Source organism: Podarcis filfolensis (genome assembly GCF_964270895.1).
Source record: "Podarcis filfolensis genome assembly, chromosome: 6".
Lineage (NCBI taxonomy): Eukaryota > Metazoa > Chordata > Lepidosauria > Squamata > Lacertidae > Podarcis > Podarcis filfolensis.
In genome coordinates this window covers 6,562,252-6,588,162 of record NC_139609.1, presented here as the reverse complement: position 1 = coordinate 6,588,162, position 25,911 = coordinate 6,562,252, and the positions used below count along the sequence as shown (strand labels likewise).

The 25,911-nt window shown below is 42.3% G+C and overlaps 1 protein-coding gene across 1 annotated transcript in view; it reads left to right on the top strand.

Moving 5' to 3' along the window:
• ACBD6 (acyl-CoA binding domain containing 6) overlaps positions 1 to 25,911 on the top strand; it is a 98,457-nt gene that overhangs the window by 10,702 nt on the left and 61,844 nt on the right. The window contains exons 3-4 of the mRNA XM_083621659.1: positions 1,076 to 1,172; positions 14,599 to 14,681. Coding sequence (XP_083477785.1) covers positions 1,076 to 1,172; positions 14,599 to 14,681 — 180 coding nt within the window. The remainder of the gene's footprint in view (positions 1 to 1,075; positions 1,173 to 14,598; positions 14,682 to 25,911) is intronic.

Genomic DNA, 25,911 nt, shown 5'->3' with positions numbered 1-25,911 from the left:
ATTCTCTCTATGGATGGGAAAATGTTTCCTGAGTATTTCACTGTGAAACTAAACAATTTTGTTATAAATTTGCTTTAAATTTATATTAATGTGACCAATATTTGACCAGTCAGTGGATGAAACTATTTTTGCATGTAAGTGTCAAATGACTAGCATCTGAATCAGGTACCGGCTGCATAGGTGACTACTTCACCACCATTGTGAGAGAGAAGAAAAGCTCACTATGGATCTTTTTTAAAAAGTCTCTCAAATAATGATTTTAGCAGCTCTCCTCTGTGGAACGACCAAACCTCTTTCTATGAAACCCTGCGTTCAAAGAGTGACTTAGAAGGTTGCCCCAATCTAATTAAAGCAGTGATGGATACTATAATGGATTAATTATGGATGTGAAATTAAGTACCGTATTTTTCGCCCTATAGGACGCACCGGCCCATAGGACGCACCTAGCTTTTTGGGGGGGGGGGGGATCAAGGGGAAAAAAATTATTTCCCCCCCAGGTTTGCGCAGCCATCCCCAAGCTAGAAGAGGGAGACGGAGCGCTCCGTCTCCCTCTTCTGCCTTCAGGGACAGCCTCTCTAGCCTCCGTGGGGCAGCGGCTTGCCCCGCTATCCCCCGAGCTTGTGGGGCTGGTGATGGGGAGAAGCAAGCTTGCTTCCCCCCCCCCCCCCGCCAGCCTCCAGATCAGGTCGGGGAATAGCGGGGCAAGCCGCTGTGCCTCCCCGCTGTCCCCCGAGCTTGTGGGCTGCAGGCTGCTGCCCGCAAGCCTTGCGAGCCCGTGGAACCTCCCGCCGGGCTTGCGAGGCTTGCGGATAGCTTCCTGAAGCCTGGAGAGCAAGAGGGGTCGGTGCACACCGACCCCTCTCGCTCTCCCGGCATCATCGAAAGCCTGCATTCGCCCCATAGGATGCACACACATTTCCCCTTCATTTTTGGAGGGGAAAAAGTGCGTCCTATAGGGCGAAAAATAAGGTATATAAGCCTGACCAGGGTATTGAATTGAAGGTGGGAAATCCAGAGATAAACACATTAACCTCTACTGAGTAGTGGATCTTCTTTCCTTACGTCTATGTCCCAGGGAAGCTTGGAAAGCATTGGGTGATACAAGTCCAGAGCAGGCTATTCGAGAGTATGTCGCTACTGTGAAGAAACTGGACCCCACTTGGAATCCACAGGTAGGCATATATAATCATCTTTCAGAAATTCATTGTGTAGCTGAATAGGCCATAAAAGGCAATGTCCTGCCCTCAGGTCTGTGAATTTTGTACATTTTAATCAGGATGCAAGCAAATATGGGCTTTGCAGCTGGGGCAACTGAACACTTTCAAGGTAAATGGCTTCCTTGTGGGCAATTTCTGTCTCTCATGTCTAATCCACAGTGAAGTTTTTTAGTACCACTGGCCTGCATTACTTGCCAAGCCTAGTAGCCACGCACTGTGGTTTATCAGTAACATAATGTACTTCTTGTTTTTGCTGCCTGAATGGGACTGAACAAAAAAAAAGTTCCCTGCAGCTTGGAGGTTGCTGTTCGCTACTGGCTGCCTCTTGGTGGATCACAGCGTGTGTAGCCTTGGATGCTAAGTAGCTTGGAAGTATAATGCTAACTAACTTAGAGGCGTTACTTGGTTACCTCAGACTTGTTTAGCAATAAGTGCAAATGGTTTTCTTTTCTCTAGTCTCCGAGTTGTCGAGGTCAATCCTATATAATCAAACCTTGGTTGTCGAACACAATCTGTTCCAGAAGCTCATTCGGCTTCCAAAATGTTTGACAGCCGAGGCACTGCTCAAGTGGAAGCTGCTTCAGACGTTTAGCTTCCAAAAAATGTTCAAAAACCGGAGCATTTACTTCCGAGTTTTCGGCGTTGGGGAGCGGAAACATTCCAAAACGGAGGCATTTGACTGTACACAAGAAGCTGGCGCAAAGCAAGCGCAGCAGAAGTCAAGCCAATGTCAAATCCACCAGATCCAAACTCTGTTCAGGCGTGGGGCTAGCAGTGGCGGAATTGGCCTAAGGCTGACAAAGTGTGGGGGAGCCTTTAAAGTAGTGTTTAAGTTCTAACTAACCAACTGAGCCGTCGAACCCCTCCCCCCTTTTTTTTGCTAGCTTCACTTATGCTGGGTTGCCAGGTCACGTGATTGAGCTGAACGGGCTTAGGATCTGTCCAAATTCCCCCACTCTGGTCCTCCCCCACCCCTTTTTCAGGGGCAGCTTAAGTTCTGCCGACCTTGGCTCCATTGGCTGGTTGAGGCGGAGTAGGGGACTTGAGCTAGCGTAGGCCTAGCTGAGCTGGGAACCTCCCGACTCTTGCTACAAAATTGCTTCTTAAATATACTTTTGTGGATCTTGCTACATAATTGCTTCTTAAATATACTTTTGTCAATTTGCAAGCAACTTTTACGTGCTGTGTGTGATCCTGTGTTACTATACAGTTGTACCTTGGAATTCGAACAGAATCTGTTCCGGAAGTCCGTTCGACTTCCAAAACATTTGGAAACCAAAGTGCGGCTTCTGATTGGCTGCAGGAAGTTCCTGCAATCAGAAGCCACAGAAGCCCTGTCAGATGTTTGGCTTTCAAAAATAGTTTGCAAACCGGAACAGTCACTTCTAGGTTTGCGGCATTCGGAAGTAAGGTAAAGGTAAAGGTACCCCTGCCCGTACGGGCCAGTCGTGTCCGACTCTAGGGTTGTGCGCCCATCTCACTTAAGAGGCCGGGGGCCAGCGCTGTCCGAAGACACTTCCGGGTCACGTGGCCAGCGTGACAAGCTGCATCTGGCGAACCAGCGCAGCACACGGAAACGCCGTTTACCTTCCCGCTGGTAAGCGGTCCCTATTTATCTACTTGCACCCGGGGGTTCTTTCGAACTGCTAGGTTGGCAGGCGCTGGGACCGAGCAACGGGAGCGCACCCCGCCGCGGGGATTCGAACCGCCGACCTGACGATCGGCAAGTCCTACGCGCTGAGGTATTACCCACAGCGCCACCACTTTGCTTCAAATAATTTGTGCACTTCAAGCATTAAAACTGAATACAGTATTCAGAAACCCACAGAGAGATTTTTCTGAGCGTTTCCTTTTAATACTTGAGACTCCCCTGATGATGCCTGATCCCCTCAAAGTCTTCCTCTGAGCTAGTGGGTATCACAGGGCCTGTCGAAGGTGAGCTGTGCCTCAGTTCCCTTTGTTCAGTCAGTCAGTCAATCAATTTATTACAACAATGGAACGTAAGTAAAATAAAAGGTGTCACTGATAGTGGCTAAATTTCTATCAGTAACTGAGAAGAGAACAAGTCACCATTTGAAACAGGAAGGACCATCTTCAGGGGCTAACTCAGGATTACTGTACCTCTGTATAATTTTTTGTTTTTGTTACTTTTGAATCTGTTTTGCTCTGAGATTCTGCTGTGCTCTGTGTGTTTGTTTTACCTTTGGACTATTGATTGTAATTAATTGATTTAATTCTTCTTGTAGTTTGAGCTGTGGTGCTTGTATTTTAGCATAAAGCACTTTGTATAGCACTGGATTTGAAGCAGGAAGAGCTTGACTAAGCAATAATATGAAATAATTGTAAACTTAATTTGCAGCCCTCAGAAGTTAAGAAGTATTAAATAGCCTAAGGCTTGAGCAGGTCCCTGCTGTTGGCGCAGCCAGTTATTTTCTTCTAACAATTACTGTAACTACAAATTATTTTATTTGAAAACTGTGTGTTATATCCTGAAGGTATATTGTACTACTGTGCTGTCAAAATTACTGGAGTTACTGGAAAGTTGGTAAACCAGACCTACTCTGTTCAGTGCTTTCTTATTCGGAAATCATTGCCCTTTAAAATTGCACTGTAGTTAGCTAACATTTAGGCCACAAGAGGGAGCTCTGATTCTAATAGTGAATGAAAGTTCATTTGTCATAGTGTTGTGATTCCTTCACAGCAATTGTTTACTTCAGATTTTAATGTAGAATTTTGTGGGGACATAGTGTAAGTGGGTTACCTGTTACCTCTTCCTTTTACATTTAGAACTTCTACTGATTCAGGAGTTATAGATGTATTTGGCCAAACAAAAGGTGGAATGGAAAATGCTTATTGCTTTATCTTGTTCACCTTTCTGTTAAGAGCCTAAGTGCCTTGCTTGATCTAGTCCAGCATCTTATTTCCAAAGCAGCTCACCAGACTCTGGGAACTCATAAGCAGTGCATGAAAGTGGTCGCCTTCTTTTCCCTTCTTGTCTCTGTTGATGGTTTGGTTTTATATTATTTATTGCATTTGTATATCACCCTTACAACTGATTTCTTTGGGTGGTTTTACCTTCATAGTTTCTTGTGATTACACCTGTTTACCGAGTTTGAACCTTTTAGAGAGATAATATGTATTTAGCTAATTTCTGCTCTGCACTTGATCTGTCAATAGTTTTCTGATTTATTGAGAAATTAGAAAAAAGTGTGTGTAATATTAGGGAAGCAGGATGTGACCTTGCGTTTTCAGCTGGTGGTGTCGAGGGGGAAACATGGAGAATAGCCAGTGTGCTGTTAGAAACTTGACAGGCTTGAAAGTAAATAAAGCAGTGGTAAAAGCTCACCTGCTTAGGGCACAACACAGACTTAGCCTATAAATCCTGTGTTTAGGTGGTTTTTCCCCCATTTTCCTTTCTGTATAACAGCCTCTAGAGGGCAGTGTATCATCAAGTAGCAACCAGCCACTGCAGACAACTAAAATAAAATGTCTGCTACAGTTGAAACGTTTGAAGTTTCACGGACAAATAATTTCATAATTCACTAGAACTTCAGCCGTGATACTGAATAAATAATACTGAAGAAAAGCAGTTTCTTTCTGTGCTGATAACACTTGTAGATAGTGCTGCATTTATAGCAATGTTGCAGCAAGAAATGTTTAGGTAGCAAATAGGATGGATTGTGTTGATTTAGTTAGTGGCTCACAGTGCCTCCCAACCAAATCCACAGATCGAAGGTATCTTAATCATTTTAGGTTGCCACTTCTCTGCCGCTTTAGAAAGCCTTAAATGCAAGCACAGTCTCACCAGCTCTGTTGCCATCATGTAAAGAGTTGACATTTTTCCTGCATAGGGAAAGCATTTTTACTTGGCCCTATCCTTAACAAAATAAATTTTAAAAATGCATAATCTATATCTATAACCACACTGTGATTTAAACAAAAGGAAAACTGGGGGTTGTGTTCTGGATCTTGGGTTCCCCAAAATACAAACTTTTGGGTTCTATTCAATGCTAGTGCTACTCACAGTAGGCCTATTGAGCATGGCTAACTTGGGTCCATTACTTTCAGTAGGCCTACTGTCAGTAAAACTTAGTTGGATATTCAGTAATAACCCTGTGGGTGGGACTCACCTACCCTGCCCTGTCAGTAGAAGCCCTGTGCAATGACTTCTACTGCACAACCCAGCTTTCCACCCTCTCTTCCCCCTCCGCACTCCCCAAAATTGGCTCTGGGGCGTTGGGAGAACCTTCAGAACAATGTGTGGGTTCAAGAGAGGAGGTATCATTCCTCCTGGCAAGCAGGGCTAATGATTGGAAGAGCGTGGTGTTCAATTCCACTCTGTCTTCAAAATTACTGTAGAGTTACAGGTTTTTGTTGCAAGCCCATCTCTGACTTTTCATTGTAAAATGAGAGCACTCAAAAGAAAAACAATTTCTCAGTGATGAAAATCAACGTAAGATAGAGAACACTTTGTTGCTGGAAGAGATGAGGTAAATACAGAGTTTTAACAAAGCTGTAGCTTGCAAGCAAACCAGACTCCACATGTCTCTCTAGTTTGGTCACGCAAACAGATGCCACGTTGTTAATCTGTCCAGCGAGCCATCATCTGCAGTGAGGAGGAGAAATAGAGGTTTGGTCAGGATTACCAGAGGTTGGGAGGAGAACAAAGGAAAATATGTTGGGTCATGGCCTAATTTAATCTATGGCTTCTTTTATATCCTGCCTTGTATCTTTATTTTGCTAACACAAGAATGACTCTATTAATGATACATCATTTGCAAAGAAAGCCAGCTCTTCCACATGCTATTATTGTCAGTACTCCCATTGCGTGCATGTTTTGTATATAAAAAGTTGCTCATGTTATTTAAAGCAAGACAATATTTATGTAAAATAATATTTACATTATGTAGAGGGTCTTGTTAATTTTGGTGTCTGGCTCAGATATGTTTTTAAAAATTTAATTTGAGAAGCTTCATGTATGTTTCAATTTTCTGTTGTTTTCTGATGTAAGTGGTCATAAGGTGAGGCTTCTACTTAAAACTTGCTGTTTTTAACATTGTTTCAAAACCCACCCATAATGTTTCTGCACTGTCTAATACTGTACAATCCAAATAAATGCTTCCTAGTTGTTTTTATTCCTTTTAAAGCTTTTCAATATTAAATATGTATAAATATGCATAACAATAAAATGCCAGAAACTTAAAAACTTCCTAGTGGAATGTCCCCCCAAATCACCTTTTTGTCCACCTTGCGAAATATATGGAAGGTTTGCTTCTGTACAAGCAATGACAGTTTTGCACATGTTCAGCATGTGTGCAACTGTGCACGTGTGCATTGCCACAACCTAGAAGTGGCTAGAAAAGGGAGCAGGGATGGAGCAGGCTTATGCGTGCTCTGCCAACACATGAGGGGGTCAGGAACGTAATTCATGCACAAAACTGTCGTTGCCTTTATTTATTGTATTAATTGCTGTTAAGTGAGCATGAGAAAGACCCTTCAGAAACAGCATATATTCTCATATAGTAACTGACAAAATGTCCTAAATATGTTTCTCTAAATAATACTGTAGTTAAAAATACAGTTCAGCCTTTGCTTACTTCTGGATTGTGAGATACATTTGACGATCATGCAAATTTCAGGACACACCCAATAGGTGCATTTTTCCACTGTTTCGTGAGCTGGTCCATTTCATTGGACTATATGAAGAGTATGTGTCATTATGTGCTACGCAGCTGACAGCACTTGCCTGTGTTCTGACTAGGCCGGATGGCACAGCAGCTGTGATACTTAGGAAAATTCTGTTAGAGTCTCTGTTGCTCATAATACTGGAGAGGAAGGTGTTCAAGAGGCTTGTGACTATATCTCACAGCCAGCTTCTCTTCCTAGTCCTCTGTGGAGTCATTGCCTGCTGCTGAATCTCCTCCTCCTGAGTAGCGCTGGAGCTGTCTGGCAGCCAAACGGGTGCTTCTCCAGAGACTCAGGGCTTCTGGTTGAATTATGCTGCTACCTTTGCTCATAAGGCATGGGCAATGGGGTGGGCAGGGCTCAAGATGGAGTGAGAGGAATTATTGGGTGCCAGGTGAGGCATCCCTGAGATAGGGCTCTTCAGCCCACCTTTGAATTATTGTGGATTCCTCCATATCAATGTTTCTCAACCTTGGTCTCCAGGTACTGTTGGACTACAACCCCCATCATCCCTAGCTAGCCGGACCAGTAGTCAGGGATGATGGGAGTTGTAGTCCAACAACAAATGGAGACCCAAGTTTGAGAAACACTACTCAGTGTCTTCAGTTGGTGTGGCGTTCCCTGCAGGAGCCCCCCAAGCCTCTTCCTCTGACAAGATCTCTCCATGATCTGGGTTGGATATGATCCTTTCATGTGAATGATCTGTCATTGAATTAAGGTTGAATGGAATTTTAAATTTAAAATGTTACCGGAATGGTTTCTATTTTGGCCCTGTATCAATAAGCATGTTGTAGCAACTATTCTTTTTACCTGGTGTTCTATGCTGGAGTTATCAGTTGCCTTACAGATCTCATTCTGTCAAGCGAAATTGTCAGATGCACTGTGTGCCACAACATTAGCAGGGCCATTTCTTTCTTTCCCACCACTCGAATAGGTTAACTAATTTGACAAATGACTGACATTTCCCCCTCTACTGGAGACACAATTTGCACTGAAGTACCCATAAACACCAGTAGCACTGCTCAACTGTTTCCTAGTTTCTTCTGAGGGCCATCTCAAACCATAGGTTCCACATAGCAAGAAAAGAATGAAATGTCTTTTTGCAATTAATGTAAGTAAAACTGCACATGGAGGTTGATCTCTTTAATATATTTTTTTAAAAAAAAAATTTGGCCTGGGTTTATAGGCTATTTGTTAGTTCTTTGATTTTATGTCTCTTTAAATTTATGGACTCTTAACTTTTATTTATGACAGGGCAGTCATCTTCATTCTAGCAGTTGATTGAAATAAATTACTGCCAGACCAGCTACTGGAGTTTAAACTGACATGATGTAATAATAAAACTAATAATAATAATAATAATAATAATTAATAATTAATAAACAGATTTGCACAGGATGGGACCTTTCCTGGAAGTTCTTTCTTTCTGTTAGATACCAGCTTGCATGGTTTTTATCTTAAATTTCTCTTACGTTTAGAGAGCAGTCCTGGGCAGAACAGCTAAGCGACTGTTGGATGCTTCAGTCCTCCCTCTGTGGGTGGTGCAGTGGTAGAAAGATCTGGCACTGTTGCCTTTCCATGGTTGGTGAGCCTGAAAACAAGGCATTTTGAGGGGGGGTGATCCTGGATGTACCTGGTATCACCCTCCCCCTTTCCCCTGAGGTTGTCTGGGGTGGTTTAGTAGAATGATGTGCAGTTGGCCTAGTGCTTGCTGATTTTTGAGGATAGTTCAAGCAGAATAGGTTTTTTTGCAATATACAATAAGCAGCATACTTTTTTTTAAAGTCTTCTATATAAGAACCTGAAGTACTATAGCTTGCACCCAGACTTTATTGCCCCCAAATGCTGGCCGTGTTGAACATGGTGTTGGCAGCATAGTGAATAGCTTCTCTCTAAGACTGCTGATACCTGGGTTCAAATTTCCACTAAGCGGTAGAGCTCACTGGGGAACCTTGGGCCCGCAGGGTTGCTGTGAGGATAAAGTATGTGTGCATGTGCATGAACCATAGAGAAAGGGCAGGGTAACAATGAAATAACATAATTGCAGAAATGTAAGTTCCAAAAATACCTTGTTGGGCCCTTAAGTAAAAGGGGAAAATATATTTTACTGGGGCTTAGGACACAAGGAATGAAAGCAAACATTCGAAAACTCTTTCAGGAAGTCATTCGTATTTTAATAATATTTGGGAGGCAGGTGTGAGTGTACACACACATCTGATTTGCTTTATCAAATTTTAAAATGGAAACTATTGTGAGAATTTTAACTGTAATGAATTTTGAGCTGCAGCTCATTGAATGGCTTAAATAGTTGAAAGGCCAGTTTGCTGAAAATGTACGGTTCTTCATTGGTCTTTTGAAATCATTCCAAGTATTAATTCTTGCCCAGTCACTTGGTGTTGCTGTTCACTGGAGCCAAGAGTGCTGCTGAGAACAGAATATTAAAATGGGATGTTTTTGATAGAGGCTAATAGAGGTCTGTGACCAAGGTACAATATCCTTTTGTAAGAGGTGGATTCACAGAAGGAGTCTAAAATGGAAGCCTCCCTTTGAGCATTGCTTATTTTTATCATGTTTAAATGTAAACTGATGTCTTATTCCATAAAGAGTGTCAAGTACTCTAAGATGTACCCACATTTTAATAAAGGAGGATGCTTTTATGGGGAAATCGACACTGTTTTAGGCATTCAGGATGTGGTAGTGTGAAGTGCAGCAGTGTTACCTACAGATAAAGCCCTTTGGAATGACACTCATTTCATGCCTCATTAACTTACCTGTCAAAGAAACACTCTGTATTGTTGTGTCCATGTTCTCCTAATAAAGACAGGTGTGTATCCCCTTATTTTAGAGACTGCAATCTTGGGCCACCTGATTTCCAAGGTGGTGCATTCTCTCTCTCTCTCTCTCTCTCTCTCTCTCGGCATTGGCTTTAACTAGGTAGAAGCAATTACAGCACACACAATTAACCAACTTCAGATCTCCACCCTGGCATGTAATTGTGACTGTCAAACACAATTAGTGTCTGATCAAATTTGGTTCCTAAAGGAGAGCCGGGTCATGACACTGGGATAGAAAGGAAGGGGAAAGGGTACCTGAAACTTTAGGAGGGTTTTCATCTTTCTCTTCCTGTTCAGTCAAATTATGCTATTGTTTAATATCAACAAGAAACTAGCTCTTCCCTATTTAACTGACAGACATGGTTTTCTTAGTTTCTCTTATTTGCAGTAAAATAATGACCACTAATGAATGAATGCTAACAGTCTTCTGATATTGCCATAGTAGTTTTATTTTTATTGCTGTTACTACATTTCTTCTCCATTTATCAGTTCATCAATCAACTGGACTGGGTGGACAGGTTTAAATCACCCAGCTCTGTGATAACCACCGATCCCTGCTCAATCAACTGATGAGTAGGGGTTGTGTGATTTGCATCCCCACTGTGGTGGATAAAGAAGCCACCCATTAAAAGAGCTGCAGTTGGGACATTCCGTTCATGTTTTATTTTTATTTTCTGCCAGTGCTGCACATGTCATTGCCCTAATGTCCACATCTAATGGGTATTATTTGTATGAATACAAGATGTTTGTATTCAGTCTGCTTGAAAAAACTACTTTGCTTCATCCTGGAATCACGTTTTAGTAGGATTGCTATAGAAGAGCAGTTAATCAAGAAGGAAGGTAAAGACTCGTTCTCAGAAGACCTTGCATATCTTCTTACTTGTGTTCATTGTTGAGTGCTGTGACATTCTTAAATCTTCTAATCAAGGAAGAGAACAAAATTTTATCATTTTAACTGGTTTCACTTGAGTGTATTGTTCAGAAGACAGACTGGTTCTTATATAATTCACGTAATGTATCTCAGAACTACTTTGCTGAAAGACGCATATGTATGCATTTATTTTGCCACTGAGTGGTTCTGAGGAATCTCAGGATTCCTGAAGACGCATTTTGAAAAACTCTGTATTTAATTCATCAGTGGATACAGACTTCATGTTAAGAGTACAGAGAACCTTTAAGGAAATGCTTGGGTTACTGAGGTTTTCTTCCTTTATATAATGCTTTGCATTATAGCCATCCTCTTCAAATATTTGATTGTTCAATCATGATTTGATTTTAATTCTGTTAGAGCCTATAATTGTGTTTGAGCTGCTGTCTTTTAAAAAGAGAAGATTGAGCTAAAATGGTTGTGGAGGCATTGGACAGTGTATTTAATGTGTCTGTCATTATATGTTAACCTCTGATCTGGGATACGTGGCACCTCTTTTATGCTTGACAACAATTTGGAAGTATATTTCTTGACATTGTGTATAAAGGAATAAGAAGGGGGGGGGGAAAGAGAGGCAGAAGTGAATTAATGATGTTAGAAAATACCACTCCCTGCATTTTCATTCCATTTGGAATACAGCTTTCAAACATGTAGCCCTCTGGAGCACCATTGCCAATGACAGCTAGTAAGGATCTGATTGTATCCTGAATAAAGCTGCTCCTTTTATTGAAAAATACACTGTATTAAGCCAGTAATGGGAACACTTTGCTGTACTTGTTTTGAGTGAATCTATATGTTCTGCCCAGTTCCAGATCAATTTTATTAGCTTAATCTCTTCCAGGAATACAGGAATGGAAGAGGATTTTGCAGGACTGTGGAGTCTAGATGAGTCATGCCATTCATAGTAAAGTCACAGGTGTGCTCTTATTGAAGAGGGCATTGAGTTGGAGGTTGTCCAGACTATAGCATGCCATGTGCAGAGCAGAGCAGGGGTACATAAGCAGACCAAATGTTGTTGTTGTTTAGTTGTTTAGTCGTTTAGTTGTACTCAAACCCTTTTGTGCTTCATGTAAAAGAAGTGAATGGTACAGAGCCCTCAGGAACTAAGGATACATTGCAATCTTTTAGTTTCCTGGCAGTCCTTTGTTGTTGTTGTTGTTTAGTCGTGTCCAACTCTTTGTGACCCCATGGACCAGAGCACGCCAGGCACTTCTGTCCTCCACTGCCTTCCGCAGTTTGGTCAAACTCATGCTGGTAGCTTCGAGAACACCATCCAACCATCTCGTCCTCTGTCGTCCCCTTCTCCTTGTGCCCTCCATCTTTCCCAACATCAGGGTCTTTTCCAGGGAGTCTTCTCTTCTCATGAGGTGGCCAAAGTACTGGAGCCTCAGCTTCAGGATCTGTCCTTCCAGTGAGCACTCAGGGCTGATTTCCTTCAGAATGGATAGGTTTGATCTTCTTGTAGTCCATTGGACTCTCAAGAGTCTCTTTCAGCACCATAATTCAAAAGCATCCATTCTTCGGCGATCAGCCTTCTTTATGGTCCAGCTCTCACTTCCATACATCACTACTGGGAAAACCATAGCTTTAACTATACGGACCTTTGTTGGCAAGGTGATGTCTTTGCTTTTTAAAGCAGATCGAATAAATGTTAATAAACCAAAACATGAAAGTGCAAGGGAAAAGCTCAAACACATTGAGAGGCGTAGTAGGAAGAGATTGACCCATTTTGGGGAGGGGGCATAGATAATTTGATGGAAGAGTTCAGGCTTTGCATGTACAGGCAACCCCCAGTTTGCATGGGGGTTGTGTTCCAGGTCATGGTGTGCAACAGGGGAGCGTGCATAATCCCATTATGCCCCGCCCCTGTTCTTCCCCCTTTTTCGGACACTTCCAGTGTGCATGTGTGCGATCACGCATCAATTGCATGTGTCTTAATCAGCCGTTTCCTCTACCAGGCTTAATCTTTGGCATCTCTAGTTAGAGATCTTAGCTCTCAGAGCTGGGAAAGATCTTTGCCTGAGATCTTTGAGAGCAGAGAGGCTGCAAATTGGAGCTGACAGTTCTGTTCTCGATGGAGATTCAGTCTGACATCATGTAAGGCACAATGATGGTCAAATCAAAAAGAGGGAGTCAAGTGTAGACATGTCCTCTAAGTAGCCATTACACCTGGGAACTGATGCCATGAGTACACAGTTTCTTCCGGGATATCTTGTGTGCTATACATTTGAGAAGGAATATACTATACAGTGGGCCATAGTACAATGCTGAAGCACATGGCTTGCATGCAGAAGGTCCCAGGTTCAGTCCTTGAAAAGTTCAATTATAAGGATCAGTCAGAAGCACTGTTGGAGAGCAGCTTCCATTCAGAGCAGACTGGCCTGGTACAATAGGCAGTCCCCTATACAACTGTGTAATAATTTATATCTCTGAGGGCTTGTTTGCATGATGAATTATTCTTCAGTAACAAACTTGTAACTTGTTCATTCTTCAGTTTCTTTATACAATTGGGGTTTATTCAAGCTGATCAAGAGGGGGAAAGTGCATCTAGAACTTCTTACTCCATTTTACTTCTGAACAAGTAAATCATACAACATATGCAGAGATGGGTGCATAGGTCAGCATTAGAACTGACTGCAGGAACACAGTGACTTGATTTTCTGGAAGTAGTTGATTTGGGAATTTGGCTAAAATACTTGTTTCTTTTGCTTTCAGCAAGCACCATTAATTTGTTCTTTTTATTATTATTATTTATTTAAAAGAATGTGCACACTGCCTCTCATGGGGGTGAAGTGGCCTGTGCTGATTCAGGGCTCTCTTCTGGTTGCCGCCATTTTAATTCTTAAGAGAGAAATTTGAGGTAAAAAATGGGGGGACGACGACGTATTTTTAAGAAATATTTTTAAAAATTAAGGAAAGGGAATTAAGATTTTAAAAATAAAAGATGGCTGTAGCGGCAGTGGGCTTCTCAAAAAAAAGGGGGGAGGTTTTGAATATTATTAAAATATACTTTCCAGCAAAATGGGGGGGGGCATTCTGCACTCTCTTCTCTTCCGGGGTGTCCTCCGTCGCGTGGCCTCCTTCTGGTCCCCAGTGTGCTCTTGGCACGCTAGCCGCCAGGGAGGTAGGCTCGGGTCGGGCCTGGGCTTGGCCGTGCGATTTGTCAAGGCCTCCCAGGCCCTCCTGGTACTCTCCTACCTCTCCTCTTTCCCTTTGGCGTCAGCGGCAACAGTGGCAACAATGGTAAGCTGGGGAGGTCGGGGCTCCTTTTTTCTTTGGGTTGGCTCTGCTGGGCCGTTGGCCAGGTATTCTCGGTCCCAGCTCAGCCAAGGTCGTTGCCGGGGGGTGGGTTCTGGCGGCTACCCCGGCTGACACACCAGGCACCCCCGGTTTGCCTCCAGTGGCGGTGTTGGCGGCGGCAGTTCTGGCGGCCTGGGAGCCAACCAGGCAGCACAGTTGATGCTGGCTGCCATCAGGAGCTATGTACCACCGTAGCGCCCGCCATTTTGCCTTGCCGGAAGTCCACTGCCCCCTCATGTAAAATATTAAAGCAGTGTTCAACAAAATAAGCAATAAAACATACAATGTCATAAAAACAATACAAAATAGTTATAAACATGTCTGGCTCAGCTTGAAAAAGTTTAAACAACTAGCCTGTCAGCACAAAACGGTATTCAAGAGACATCTGAATATTGCAATGAGGATGCTCACCTCACTGCTGGCTTAAGTGATGATGTGAGTGTAGCAAAGTAACTGTTTTCTGTTTGGGAACAATATTCCCACTTAGTGTTCAAATAATTTCTGTTTGAATATGCACAGAATATCACTGTTTCTACCAATCTTTCTCCACCTTCTTTATGAAACGGTGACTGTGCTTTCTTGTGTTCTTCGTGTGACAGTTGGAGAACTGATATTTTAATGTTTGTTTTTTCAGATAGCAGAAAAGAAAGGAAAGGAGGGAAAAGCTGGGTTTGGAGGCCCAGTTGTCAGCTCACTGTATCAAGAAGAAACCATCAGGTATATTTTCATGGCTTCATTTTCATTCCGTGTTTGTTTAGAATATCAACAAAAATGATAGTGCCTCTCCAGTCAGATAATAAATGGCAGGAACGAACTTTCTAGGCCCCCTAATAATTTAAATCAGTAGCTGTCGGTATTGCTGCCAGGTACTATTTTTTCCCTAGTGTGAAATGTTTGGGGAGGGTGAGTGTATGTTTCTGTGTTTCAATTACTGTTCAATTTTTTAATACTTACCAAAAACCTTTTACGTTATTTCCCTGGAAAATATTGGATAGGTACTGTAAGGAAGTTAACATTGGGACTCCATTTTCATTTATAAGCTGTATTCAAAAGCCTTTTTGCACCTGAATGTTAATAGCTAAAGCTCCAGCTGAGAGTAATTCCCACTAATATTGTTGGATTTACTTCTGATTGAACACATGGAGGTTTGTGTTGCAATCTCATTTAGCAGAACTGTTGTTTTAAAGTTTATAGTTGAAGATGCACAATCAATATTGCTGGCCAAAGTGAATAAAGGTAACATATTTTAAAACTTACAGTGTAAAAGTAAGGTTACTAATTGGGGTCAGCATTAGAAATAAAAATGTTAAAGGAACTAAACTGAGAAATCTGTGTTGATGCTATATCAGTGGTGTCCAAACTTTTTTCAAAGAGGGCCAGATTTGATGAAGTGAAGGGCCGTGAAGGCTGACCAAAGGGCCAGTAAGCTTTTTTTAGGATTGAAGTTGTTGAGCTTTATTTTATTTTACCCCAAAGTTGTTGAGGTTTTTTTTTAGGATTTTAACCCAGGAAATAAACTGCCACAGGGGTCAGATTAAACTGACCAGCGGGCCGAATTTTGCCCCCAAAACGGACTTTGGACATGCCTGTGCTATATGAAAGTTGTGGTGAAGTAAGGGATGCCAGGAAATGGGAGATCTATAATAATCAAATTATAGAGTTGGAAGAGGGACCCCAAGGGTAATCTAGTTTAACCCCCTGCGATGCAGGAATCTCAGAATGTGGTGCCCCATCCAATGTGAAAACATACTGGAGTTCTTGCAGAAGTATCAGTGTTGCTAGCACACAAAACACAAATGTTGTTTTGAACTAACAAAGGCAAAATAGTGGGGACAGTCAACTGACTTATTTTTTTTTGCCGGTTAATCACTCCTTTTTCTATCCTCCTAAATGTGAATTACCTCCGAAATTCACCATTGAAACATTATGTGCAACACCTTTCCACAGGTAGTGGTAGAAATAGCACAATAATGGGAAAAACCTTGAAACACCATTGCAACATTATTACAATAAAAAAAACTTATTAGCTTCATGTTTTGATTCATCTTGCAGATGTCTCAGGCTTATTTACTTCAACACCACTTCTGTGGAGTCCAAGGATTGATAGCTAACCCTTTAAATACAGATCAATGTGCATTTGATGATTTTAGCAAATGCAGATATTGTGGGGAAGGGCAACTGTTGAAGAGGGTACTATGAAAATTGAAGGAAGGTGGTCTGGTGTGTATGATCCACATTCTGATGTATTCTAATGGTAATAGTATGAGTGGAACTATTAATATCTTTATGAAAATTTCCCCTTTATATCCAGAGCTTCGTTATATTTATTTTCTTGAAGTTGTAATATAAAAGTTGAAAAACAAGGGAAGAATAACTGCAGATAATTTTATAAAGATGGTCCTACTCCATTGCATGTCAAAACTGAGAGCCAGATTTACCATATTTTTCGCTCTATAGGACACACTTTTTCCCCTCCAAAAATTAAGGGGAAATGTGTGTGCGTCCTATGGAGCGAATGCAGGCTCCTTGGCTTCAGCGATAGCAATGCGAAGCCTCCGAAGCGCAGAGGGAGCGCTCCCTCTGCGCTCCGGAGGCTTCGCGTTCCTTTCGCTGAAGCCTGGAGAGCGAGAGGGGTTGGTGCGCACCGACCCCTCTCGCTCTCCAGGCTTCAGGGATAACCACCCGAAGCCTTCAGAGCGCAGGGCAAGTTCCCGCTGCGCTCCGCAAGCTTCGGGTTCCTTTCGCTGAAGCCAGGAGAGTCTTGCTCTCCAGGCTTCAGCAAAAGGAACCCGAAGCCTGCGGAGTGCAGCGGGAACTCGAGCTGCGCTCTGAAGGCTTCAGGGATAGCCGCCAAGACACAAGTCAAGACAGCCAGCGGGATAGATCCCGCTCGCTGTCTTGGTTTCTTTAGCCTCGCACAGCCTCTCCGGCCAGGATAGGCTGCGTGCGGCTATTGCACAAGCCAAGACAGCCAGCGGGATGGATCCTGCTCGCTGTCTTGGCTTCTTTGCTCTTTGGGGCTGGGGGGAGGGGACCCGGGCTTCCCCCGGCAACCCCAAGAAGCTCTGGGAAAAGCGGAATTTTTTTTTCTTGATTTCCCCCTCTAAAAGCTAGGTGCGCCTTATGGTCCGGTGCACCTTATGGAGCGAAAAATGCGGTAAATGGGTGGATGATGGATGAAATTTTGGGGTGACTGGAGTTCTTCTGCAGTCATGTGCTTGGTGATTTTTCTTCAGGCTAGAAGATTCTCAGTCTAAGCAGTAATAGGAGGGTTCATCCACAGCAAAATATGTTCACTTGAGTGTGTTGTATATTTGAGGCAACTGCTTACATATAGTAGAATCTAGGCCATCTTTCCATAATAGAGAATTTAATACCCCCCTACCGATACATTCCACCAATCTTAATCAAATGCTTTTAGATTGCAATCCTTTTGGGACGTGGAAGAATAGTCAATCGAATGGGAGGAATTCACATCTCTGAAGTGGACAGTGGAATTGAGGCTTGAGCTTGACTGGGTATAGAACGAAGCAATTTTACTGCCTTCAGATTTTTCCTCATCTCCTAGAATTGCAGCCTTAGTGAGCTACAGAAGGCATGATCTGAGCTGCATGTGGTTGTATCCACTTCAAACTGACGGTCAGCTTCTGAAGATTAAACAAGTTGAAGTGGCATATATGGCAAGAGGCCACATTGAACAACTCCAGCTTGAACTACACTGCCCAGAGCAGACCAGAGAGCAATTATTTTGGAAAGTTTCTCACAAATGTGTCATAAGAGGTTGTAGATGTGGCTGAAATTAGGTGGCCTTAGCCATGTACCATGTGAAACAGTCCTCTGAACATTCCTAATTTGTTCCACTGCCCAGTCATCCGGACTTCTATCACCCAGTGGTCTGATCACAACAAGGTGACTTTTTTCAATTATCTATTCTGTAGCTGTAGATCATGATTGTACATTTAAGTAAGCTGGCCTATTAACAGTATTCTTGGGCAGTGTAGCTTCAAAATGAGAAGATGGGAAGATTGCCTAAGACTCAGGATCATCTATCTGGCTGTCCTTTTGTCAAGAAGCAAACTTAGCATCCACCAGAGTAAGATATTTGACTCACAAAAACAACAGAGAGTATTAGATTTATTGTGACATAAGCTTTCATGGATTAGAGCCCACTGCCTCAAAAGTGTTATTTTTAGTTTTCTTTACACAGCCCCACAGAGGAATTGTTAACAGTGGGTCCAAAAGGCAATGAAAAGCCAAATGTAAAAGTTAATTGCCGTATATACTTGAGTATAAACCATCTTTTTCAGCACATTTTTTTATGCTGAAAAAGCCCCCTTCGGCTTATACTCGAATGAGGGGGGCGGCGGCGGAGGGATGAGCAGCCTGAAAGGAGCCCTTTCTCGCCGCTGGTCCCGTCGCCGCCCACCTCTTGCAAGGGCAGGCACAGGAGCCACGGTTGGGAGAGGCGCTGCACTGCGCTGTGCCTCTCCCAACCGTGGCTCCTATGCCTGCTCTTGCGAGCGGCAGAGGTGGCGGTGGAGGGTCGAGCGGCCTCAAAGTAGCCCTTTGGGCTGCTTGTTCTTCCTCCGCCATTGCCGCCACCACCAGGTTTGTGGTGTGGTGAACCGGCTTATACAGTGGTACCTCGGGTTACATACGATTCAGGTTACATACGCTTCAGGTTACAGACTCCACTAACCCAGAAATAGTGCTTCAGGTTAAGAACTTTGCTTCAGGATGAGAACAAAAATCGTGCTCCGGCGGCAGCAGGAGGCCCCATTAGCTAAAGTGGTGCTTCAGGTTAAGAACAGTTTCAGGTTAAGAACAGACCTCCGGAACGAATTAAGTACTTAACCTGAGGTACCACTGTACTCGAGTCAGTAAGTTTTCCCAGTTTTTTGTGCTAAAATTAGGTGCCTCGGCTTCTATTCGGGTTGGCTTATACTCGAGTATACACGGTAGTTAGTTTTTCGAATTTATACTTCACTTCCCACAACAGAATGTCCCACAGCAATTTACAGGAATAATTTACAGAAACAAAATGCTGTAATACAGTAAAAAGACATAAAAATATTTATAAACATAATCAGAAAAACATCCAATCCTTGGTGGTTCCAAAATGCCCAGGAAAACAAAAACATTTTTCTCTGGCACAAGAATGATGAACCAGTTGCCTCCCATGTAGGCCTCCCAGTTTTATGCAGTGCTAAACTGTATGCAAGAACCGATGAATGACTATTCACAGCAGTAAAAATGGGACAAAATGCCATCTTCCTAGCTTTGCTATACTAATACCTTGTAGTGGGAGAGGAATCTTTGGGGCTGTTTCTGATGGTGGTTTTGTAGTAGCAGAAATCACTTTTGTGCACGCAAGACAGACCATCTGGTTTTCACTAATCTCCCCTACCTATATGCACCCATTTTCTATTGTGAACCACCTTGGGATCTTTGGGTGAAAGGCAGGATGATGATGATTGATGATGATGATGATGATGATGATGATATCATCACACTGTTCCAGAGAGTCATGCAACCTTCAGGAGCATTTTGGGCAGTGCAAAGCATTGTAGGGGGAGTAGGGGACAATCAAGTGCCCTGTCTTATATAAGTCAAAGTGCTTTTAGTTACCACAAAACCACTATAGGATATAATATAACCCATGCTCTTTAACTTTAACTTTAGTAAGCTACCTGAAAAATACCACCCCTCAAGCTCCTATCTCATTTCTTTCTGGTTAAGTGTCACATGAAGCCCTTGAGATGTTGAGCTCATGAGCCAGAGGTAAAAATTATGTGAACCATATCCTATTGACATGTTATTCTTTTGCCACCTTTTCACTACTGGATGCTAAGCTTCAAGTAGTTTTAGCTCCATAATCCTATAAACAAAATAAAAGACAGGATTTGGATTAGTTCTAAACCATTTAAAGTATACATTATTTGTATGTATTGCATTTTCATCATCTCCTACCCCGATATTTTTGTGTAGGCCTCTGGGTGCTGTTCAAAACCAAATGCCCTGCTTTCATTTTTAGCTTTTGGATTCATACTTCCCAGGTAAACTGATTTTTAAACCAAAATCACTAAACAAAAATACTAGTTTCCCACCCACAAAAGCATCGGTGGTTGCTTGCTAATTTCTGGTCTCAGCACCAAGCCTCAATATCAATAATTCTTCCTTTGCCCCATTTATAATGACCTCAAAAAGTAGGTATTTCCCCCACTATTTTTCTAATTTGTTTTGATAGCTTGAAGATTAAAAGTTGATAGAGGTTAAGTGTAGGTTTTAATGTGTTTATATTAAATTAACACTTCATTTCAAACTTAGTTATTTTAAAACAAATTCACTATAGTTTAAAGCATATATATCTGATTTAAATCAGAGCTCAGTGTTCTTTTTCAAATTACCCGTTTTTATTTTCCTTGATAGGTCTGGCATGAGAGATGAGACATGTGAGAGAAAACTGTTAAATGATTAATACTGGGAATAAAGAGAAGCCAAAATTTGTTGTGTTAGTTGTAAGATTTTGAACTAGTGACATAAAGTTTTTTCAAGGGCCAACCTCTTTAAAAATATTTGAGGTTTGCAGTATGCATGTATTCGGCACTTGTTTGGTTCTATTCTCACTTTGATATTTATATCAAATCAAATGTTAACTATTAAATAACCAATTAAAATTGTTCAAAAATACATTAATTTTCTGGTCAGAGAACTGGCATAGTGTAATGGAAAAGAGTATGTGCTGCATTCAGATCTCACACCAGCAAAATCCCCAATGAAGTAGCAAGGCTAATCTAATTTCCTAAGGGAGGGGTGGGGTGATGTAATGGTTATAGGGGTTGCTCGTGCGTAAGTTGCCGCCACTCCTGGCTAGGTTACCTGGTTAAACCCTTTCTGTCTGGACAGCCCTTCACTTTGTGGCTGTTTCAGTCGCTGGCAGAATCCGTCAGTGGGCGTTTCTTGAACTTCTTCCAGCAAAGAAGTTCTTTGACGCCAAGTCTCCGCCTACTCTCCCTGCACGGAAGTCTTCTGCGCAGGGTGGGTGTGGGCAGCGGAGGACATGTGCTCTCCCCGCTGGTCTCCGGCGAGGAGTCCTGGAGCCCCTTCGCCAATTCCCCCATCTGCCCCCCTTCACCCCTGGTGTTACGCTGATTTCCTTCCCCAGCAGATGGGCTGCCTCTCCCCCTGCTGGGCCCCTCTCCAGCATCGCTCTGGAGCCTTGCCTCCGCCTCTGGCTCCGATGGCAGTTCCCTGACAGGTGAGGACTACTGAATGGTTTTATGTATGTCATACACTTTGAAAACACTAAAGCACTGTGCCTAATAAAGATATTAATTCCTCACCCAGCCCCAATATTTTTCAGTCCCACCTGACTCTTGGTTCTTCTGTCTGCCATTGCCCTGCATGCTAAGTTCTAAGCAACATCCACCATTGCATGAAGGCAGTCCCCCACCCATCTGCTCCAGAGTAGATCTTCTGGACATGCCAGGAGCTGTGGGGGGGGGGGGGAGGAAAAATCATTCCACCAGCAGTGTCGTTTCCACTGGCAAATGGATGCTGTTGGATTTTACCCTCTATTTCAAATTTTGCTGAACCTTAATGAAAGGAAACACAAACAAACTGCTGAAAATGCCTCTGTGATGGCGTCTGGATTTGGTGCCCTGAGGGAATGAATTATGTGATATTGTAGAAAAGTCATCTGTCCAATAATCTGTAAGCAGGGGTGTGTGTGTGTGTGTGTGTGTAAACAGCTAAACTGCTATAGAAATTAAGCTATAGTTCTATGTACTTTCACTTGGAGGTAAGTCTCATTGAACTCAACAGGACTTCATTCCAAGTATCCATTTGTAGGAATGTGCTGATAGCTGCAGACTACTGGCTCATAATGAACTTTAATCGGACCATTGATACTAAATATGTTGCCTGCTCCTGATTTTTCTGGGGTGTGTGTGTGTGTTTCCCACTCAACTTCAAATAAAATAAGATGTTTTTCAATATAATGTACCCTTTCTCTGTTTCTGAAAAACAGCAACCTATGTCTAAACAATGCAAGTAACAACAGTGTCTGCTCACCAGGAGCTGCATACAGATACAAAACACCCACCCACCCTCTCACTCACTCACTCTGTATATATTCATTTAATGACTAAACACCCTTGTAAACTGTGCAGAAATATAGCAATGTGCTTTAGCTAGGTGGCAACTGTTTTAAGCAGTGTCTTTAAATGCTGTTTTTGTTAAGTTGGATATTGCAAATTTGAGAAATGTTTTGTACTGTAGAATGTGAAAACTTGAACAAAACTGATCAAAAATGATTTTTTTTAAAGTGGTCCTTTTAGGTAGAAGTACTAAAGGAACAGATTAAAAAGTAAAGGATAGCTTTTTGCAGCAGCATGAAGAGGGAACTGTAGTGATCTCCTTCCTTGTTTTGGGAACACTACAGGGATCTAAACTGCCAAGAAATGATGGGCTATTGTCTCTTCCCTCTCCTCACAATCTTCTCCAGCATTTTTGATAGTCCCTATCATATTTTGTAGTCTGATGCCATGTAATCTATCAGAATTTTATTAATCCCATTAACAGAGGCAGCCATCTGGCCAACTCTGAGCTAGACTAGTACTGAACTGGAATGATTGATGGCTCTGGAATTGATTAGTTGATCTGAGAGACAAATGAACTGTTTTGGCAGAAAATACCAGAGGTCACTGCGTGTGGTCAGGTGCAAAGGCTTGCAGAATTTTAACGAGCAGCTTTTTCCATACAGTTGTAAACTTCCCCTAAAACTAACAGATTCCAGAAACAATCTAATGATTGAAGCTTGCAATTCTATACATGGTTACTTGAGAGTAAGTTCCACTGAACTCAGTGAGACTTCTGAGTGTACCTGTTTAGGGTTGTGCTATAAAACTTCAACTGATTGTTAAGTGTGCGGAACTAAGACATACTCCATGATTTTGTCAAGAATATACAGCTTTTTTCTTGGCAGTGGCTTGGCTCAGATATGTAAGCACCAATTCTGACCATAGTTACACATGCCTCAGTTATGGAGTGGGCAACTTTCATGCTTGCAGTAGAACCACTGGAGCCATGTGCATAACATTGAAAAATTGAGGGATTTGTTTTTGAGCATCAGAACTGAACTCTCTGTCCTTCCATGCAAAAATCCACTTGTGGTTAACACCCCCATCAGGTTTCTTCATTTCAGTAATTCAATATAAGGAGGAATAATTTTGTTAATAAACAACTGAGAGTCAGAAATTCTTGCCAGTCAACTGGAAATTTCTGAGAGATCTACCCAGTAGATCCCAGTCTGCCTTCTGCCCACCCCTGCCTTAGTTTGGTCTTGGTGGGATTACTGCAACACATAATGTGTGGGGTTGCCTCTCGAAAGTGTTCAGAAAATACAGTTACTCTAGAATGCTGCAGGCATACTCTTGAGCAGAACTGGTTATTGCAACTCATTTGCTAAAACAGTTTTACTAGATTCTGATCCTGTTTCTGAGCACAATTCAAATTTCTAGGTATAGCTCTAAATAATTTTGGGACTACTTCTTCCCGTAGGAATCTGCTTAGGCATCAAGGGATAGATTGCAGCTCATGGTTTGTCTGGTGGATGGAAAACATGGCTTAACTCACAACAGTATGCAGCAAAGAGACTACAATCTCCTGTACATATTTGCATGTTCAGTTAGCATTATGTTTGAACTAAGCCTTTGTATATAGAATGCACTTATGTGGAAGAGCAGGGAAATGCTCTCCTTTTTAAAGGAAAAAAGGTTGGCATGAGTGATTTCCATAGCTGTCAACTTTTCCCTTTTCTTGCGAGGAATCCTATTCGGAATAAGGGAATTTCCCTTAAAGGGAAACGTTGACAGCTATGGTGATGTCACAGACATCTGGTAAGTATACCTGACAATTGAATAGTCATATTACACACACTATCAATTGTAGGACTTTTTGGTAGTAGTGGGGAGAAGATTTTGATTTTGCTGTCAATTACAATTTGTGATTTAAGTGTTGGTAATTGTTACTTCCCCAGCAGCAGAGATGTAGCCCGAAGGAGAGAGATCTGTATTCCCATGGTCATAGCGCTGGGTGGGGCAGGAGTGGCAAAGGAATTTGTCAAGGAATTTGCCATTTGTAGAAGCCTTCAGGGGGTTTACTTGCATTCTTACTTTCTGACAAGCACAATGGATTTTTACTTTTCATTTTAACTGGATAGGCGCTAGAGTATGTAGCAAAGGCTACATTCCCTTGTGTTGTAAAAGTCAAAAAACATGTTGCATTGAGGGAGGTGGTTATACTATGACTTTTCAAATGCTTGGTAATCTTGAATTTTGTGCATACTTCTTTCATGCATGGGCAATTGGCTGACACATGTCTTGTTATGTCCTAGTTATTCTCTGAGGACAGCACAGAAGTGTGCAGGCAAGTGGGCAACACTTCCACCCTGGGGAACCAGACTGTTCAGAATAAACTTGAGTTATGGATTTATTCAGCTTGTAAAACCTCAGCTGGCATAAATAATTGAGAAAGCAAAGGTTTGTCTGCAGTGCATACCTCAGGGACACGTGCCTGCTTCTCTCCCTCCCACCTCCCTTTCTTATGAAAATGATCCCAGTTGCACTGATAGATTATAACAACACCAAGCAATTAAAAGCTATGGGTGGCTGGAGAGAGGAGAAAAGGTTCACTTAATGAGCTTTTCCTCTTCCTGTGCCCAGGAGAGCCTCAGAAGTGACGGGGCGATTAAACGAAGAGATAATTATAGATTATGTGAAGATGGGTCCCTTGGGGGTAAGAAGGCCTTGACATAAACAGTAACTGTTGTAACTGTGCCTTGGCTCCCATCTCTCTCTCTCTCTCTCTCTGCTTCATTGAGCTTCAGTACACTCAGTGGCACGGTGCCAAGCAGAAAGGCAAGGCCACCTGTTTGTGGCACATGGGCCTTGCTGGGCAAGGTAGGATCCTTCAACCAAATCTCCTTCTACCACAACAATTAGACAGGTCCAGAAAAACAGAGAGGGTAGAGAGGGTACAGTGATGGAGCATAACAACCATCTGAGCTGTCTGTTTAGCTTCAAAGATGACCCAACACAAAGGTAGGCAGACAAGGAAGATTCTGTGCAGTGTTTCCAATGATGCAGAATAATCCCAGAGCCTTTTCTTTTAAAAGAGTAGAAATTTGAAAGACTCACTGGATAATATGAGCTGCTTGTGGGGCAAGATTAAAAAAAATGGGAAGACATTTCAGGGCTTTGTCCAGATAAACCGAGCATAAGCATCTTTTCTCCTTCACAAAGAAGTTCAAACTGCATAGACTGTTTTAAAAAGCTTAAATAACTTTTCTAAATAAACCGAGTTTCAGTTGTTTAGTGAATTATCATCAAAGAAACAAGAGACGGCCAGGAGTGCTGTATTCCTCTTTTCACCAATGATCCTTCTGCTCCTGCCAGTTTTTTTAGTGCTAGTACCATTCAGTGTTTATTAAGTTCCAATTATATGTGTGCAAATTGGAGAACTGGGCCCAAACTAACAAAATTAATTTCATTAGGGACAAATGTAAGGTTTTGCACTTAGGCAGAAAGAACCAGCTGCACAAATATAAGATGGGGAACACCTGGCTTACTAGTAGTACATGTGTAAAGGATCTAAGGGTCTTAGTGGACCACAAGCTTAACATAAGTCAGTAGTGTGATGCAGCAGCAAAAAAAGTTAATGCTATTCTGGGCTGCATCAATAGACGCATAGTGTTCAGATCAAGGGAAGCAATAGTAGCACTCTATTCTGCCTTGGTCAGAGCACACCTGGAATACTGTTCTGGGCGCCACAATTTAAGAAAGATATTGACAAGCTGGAATGTGTGCAGAGGAGGGCAACGAAGATTTGATCATAAACCAACTTTATGAGGGGCTGTTGAAGGAGCTGGGTATGTTTAGCCTGGAAA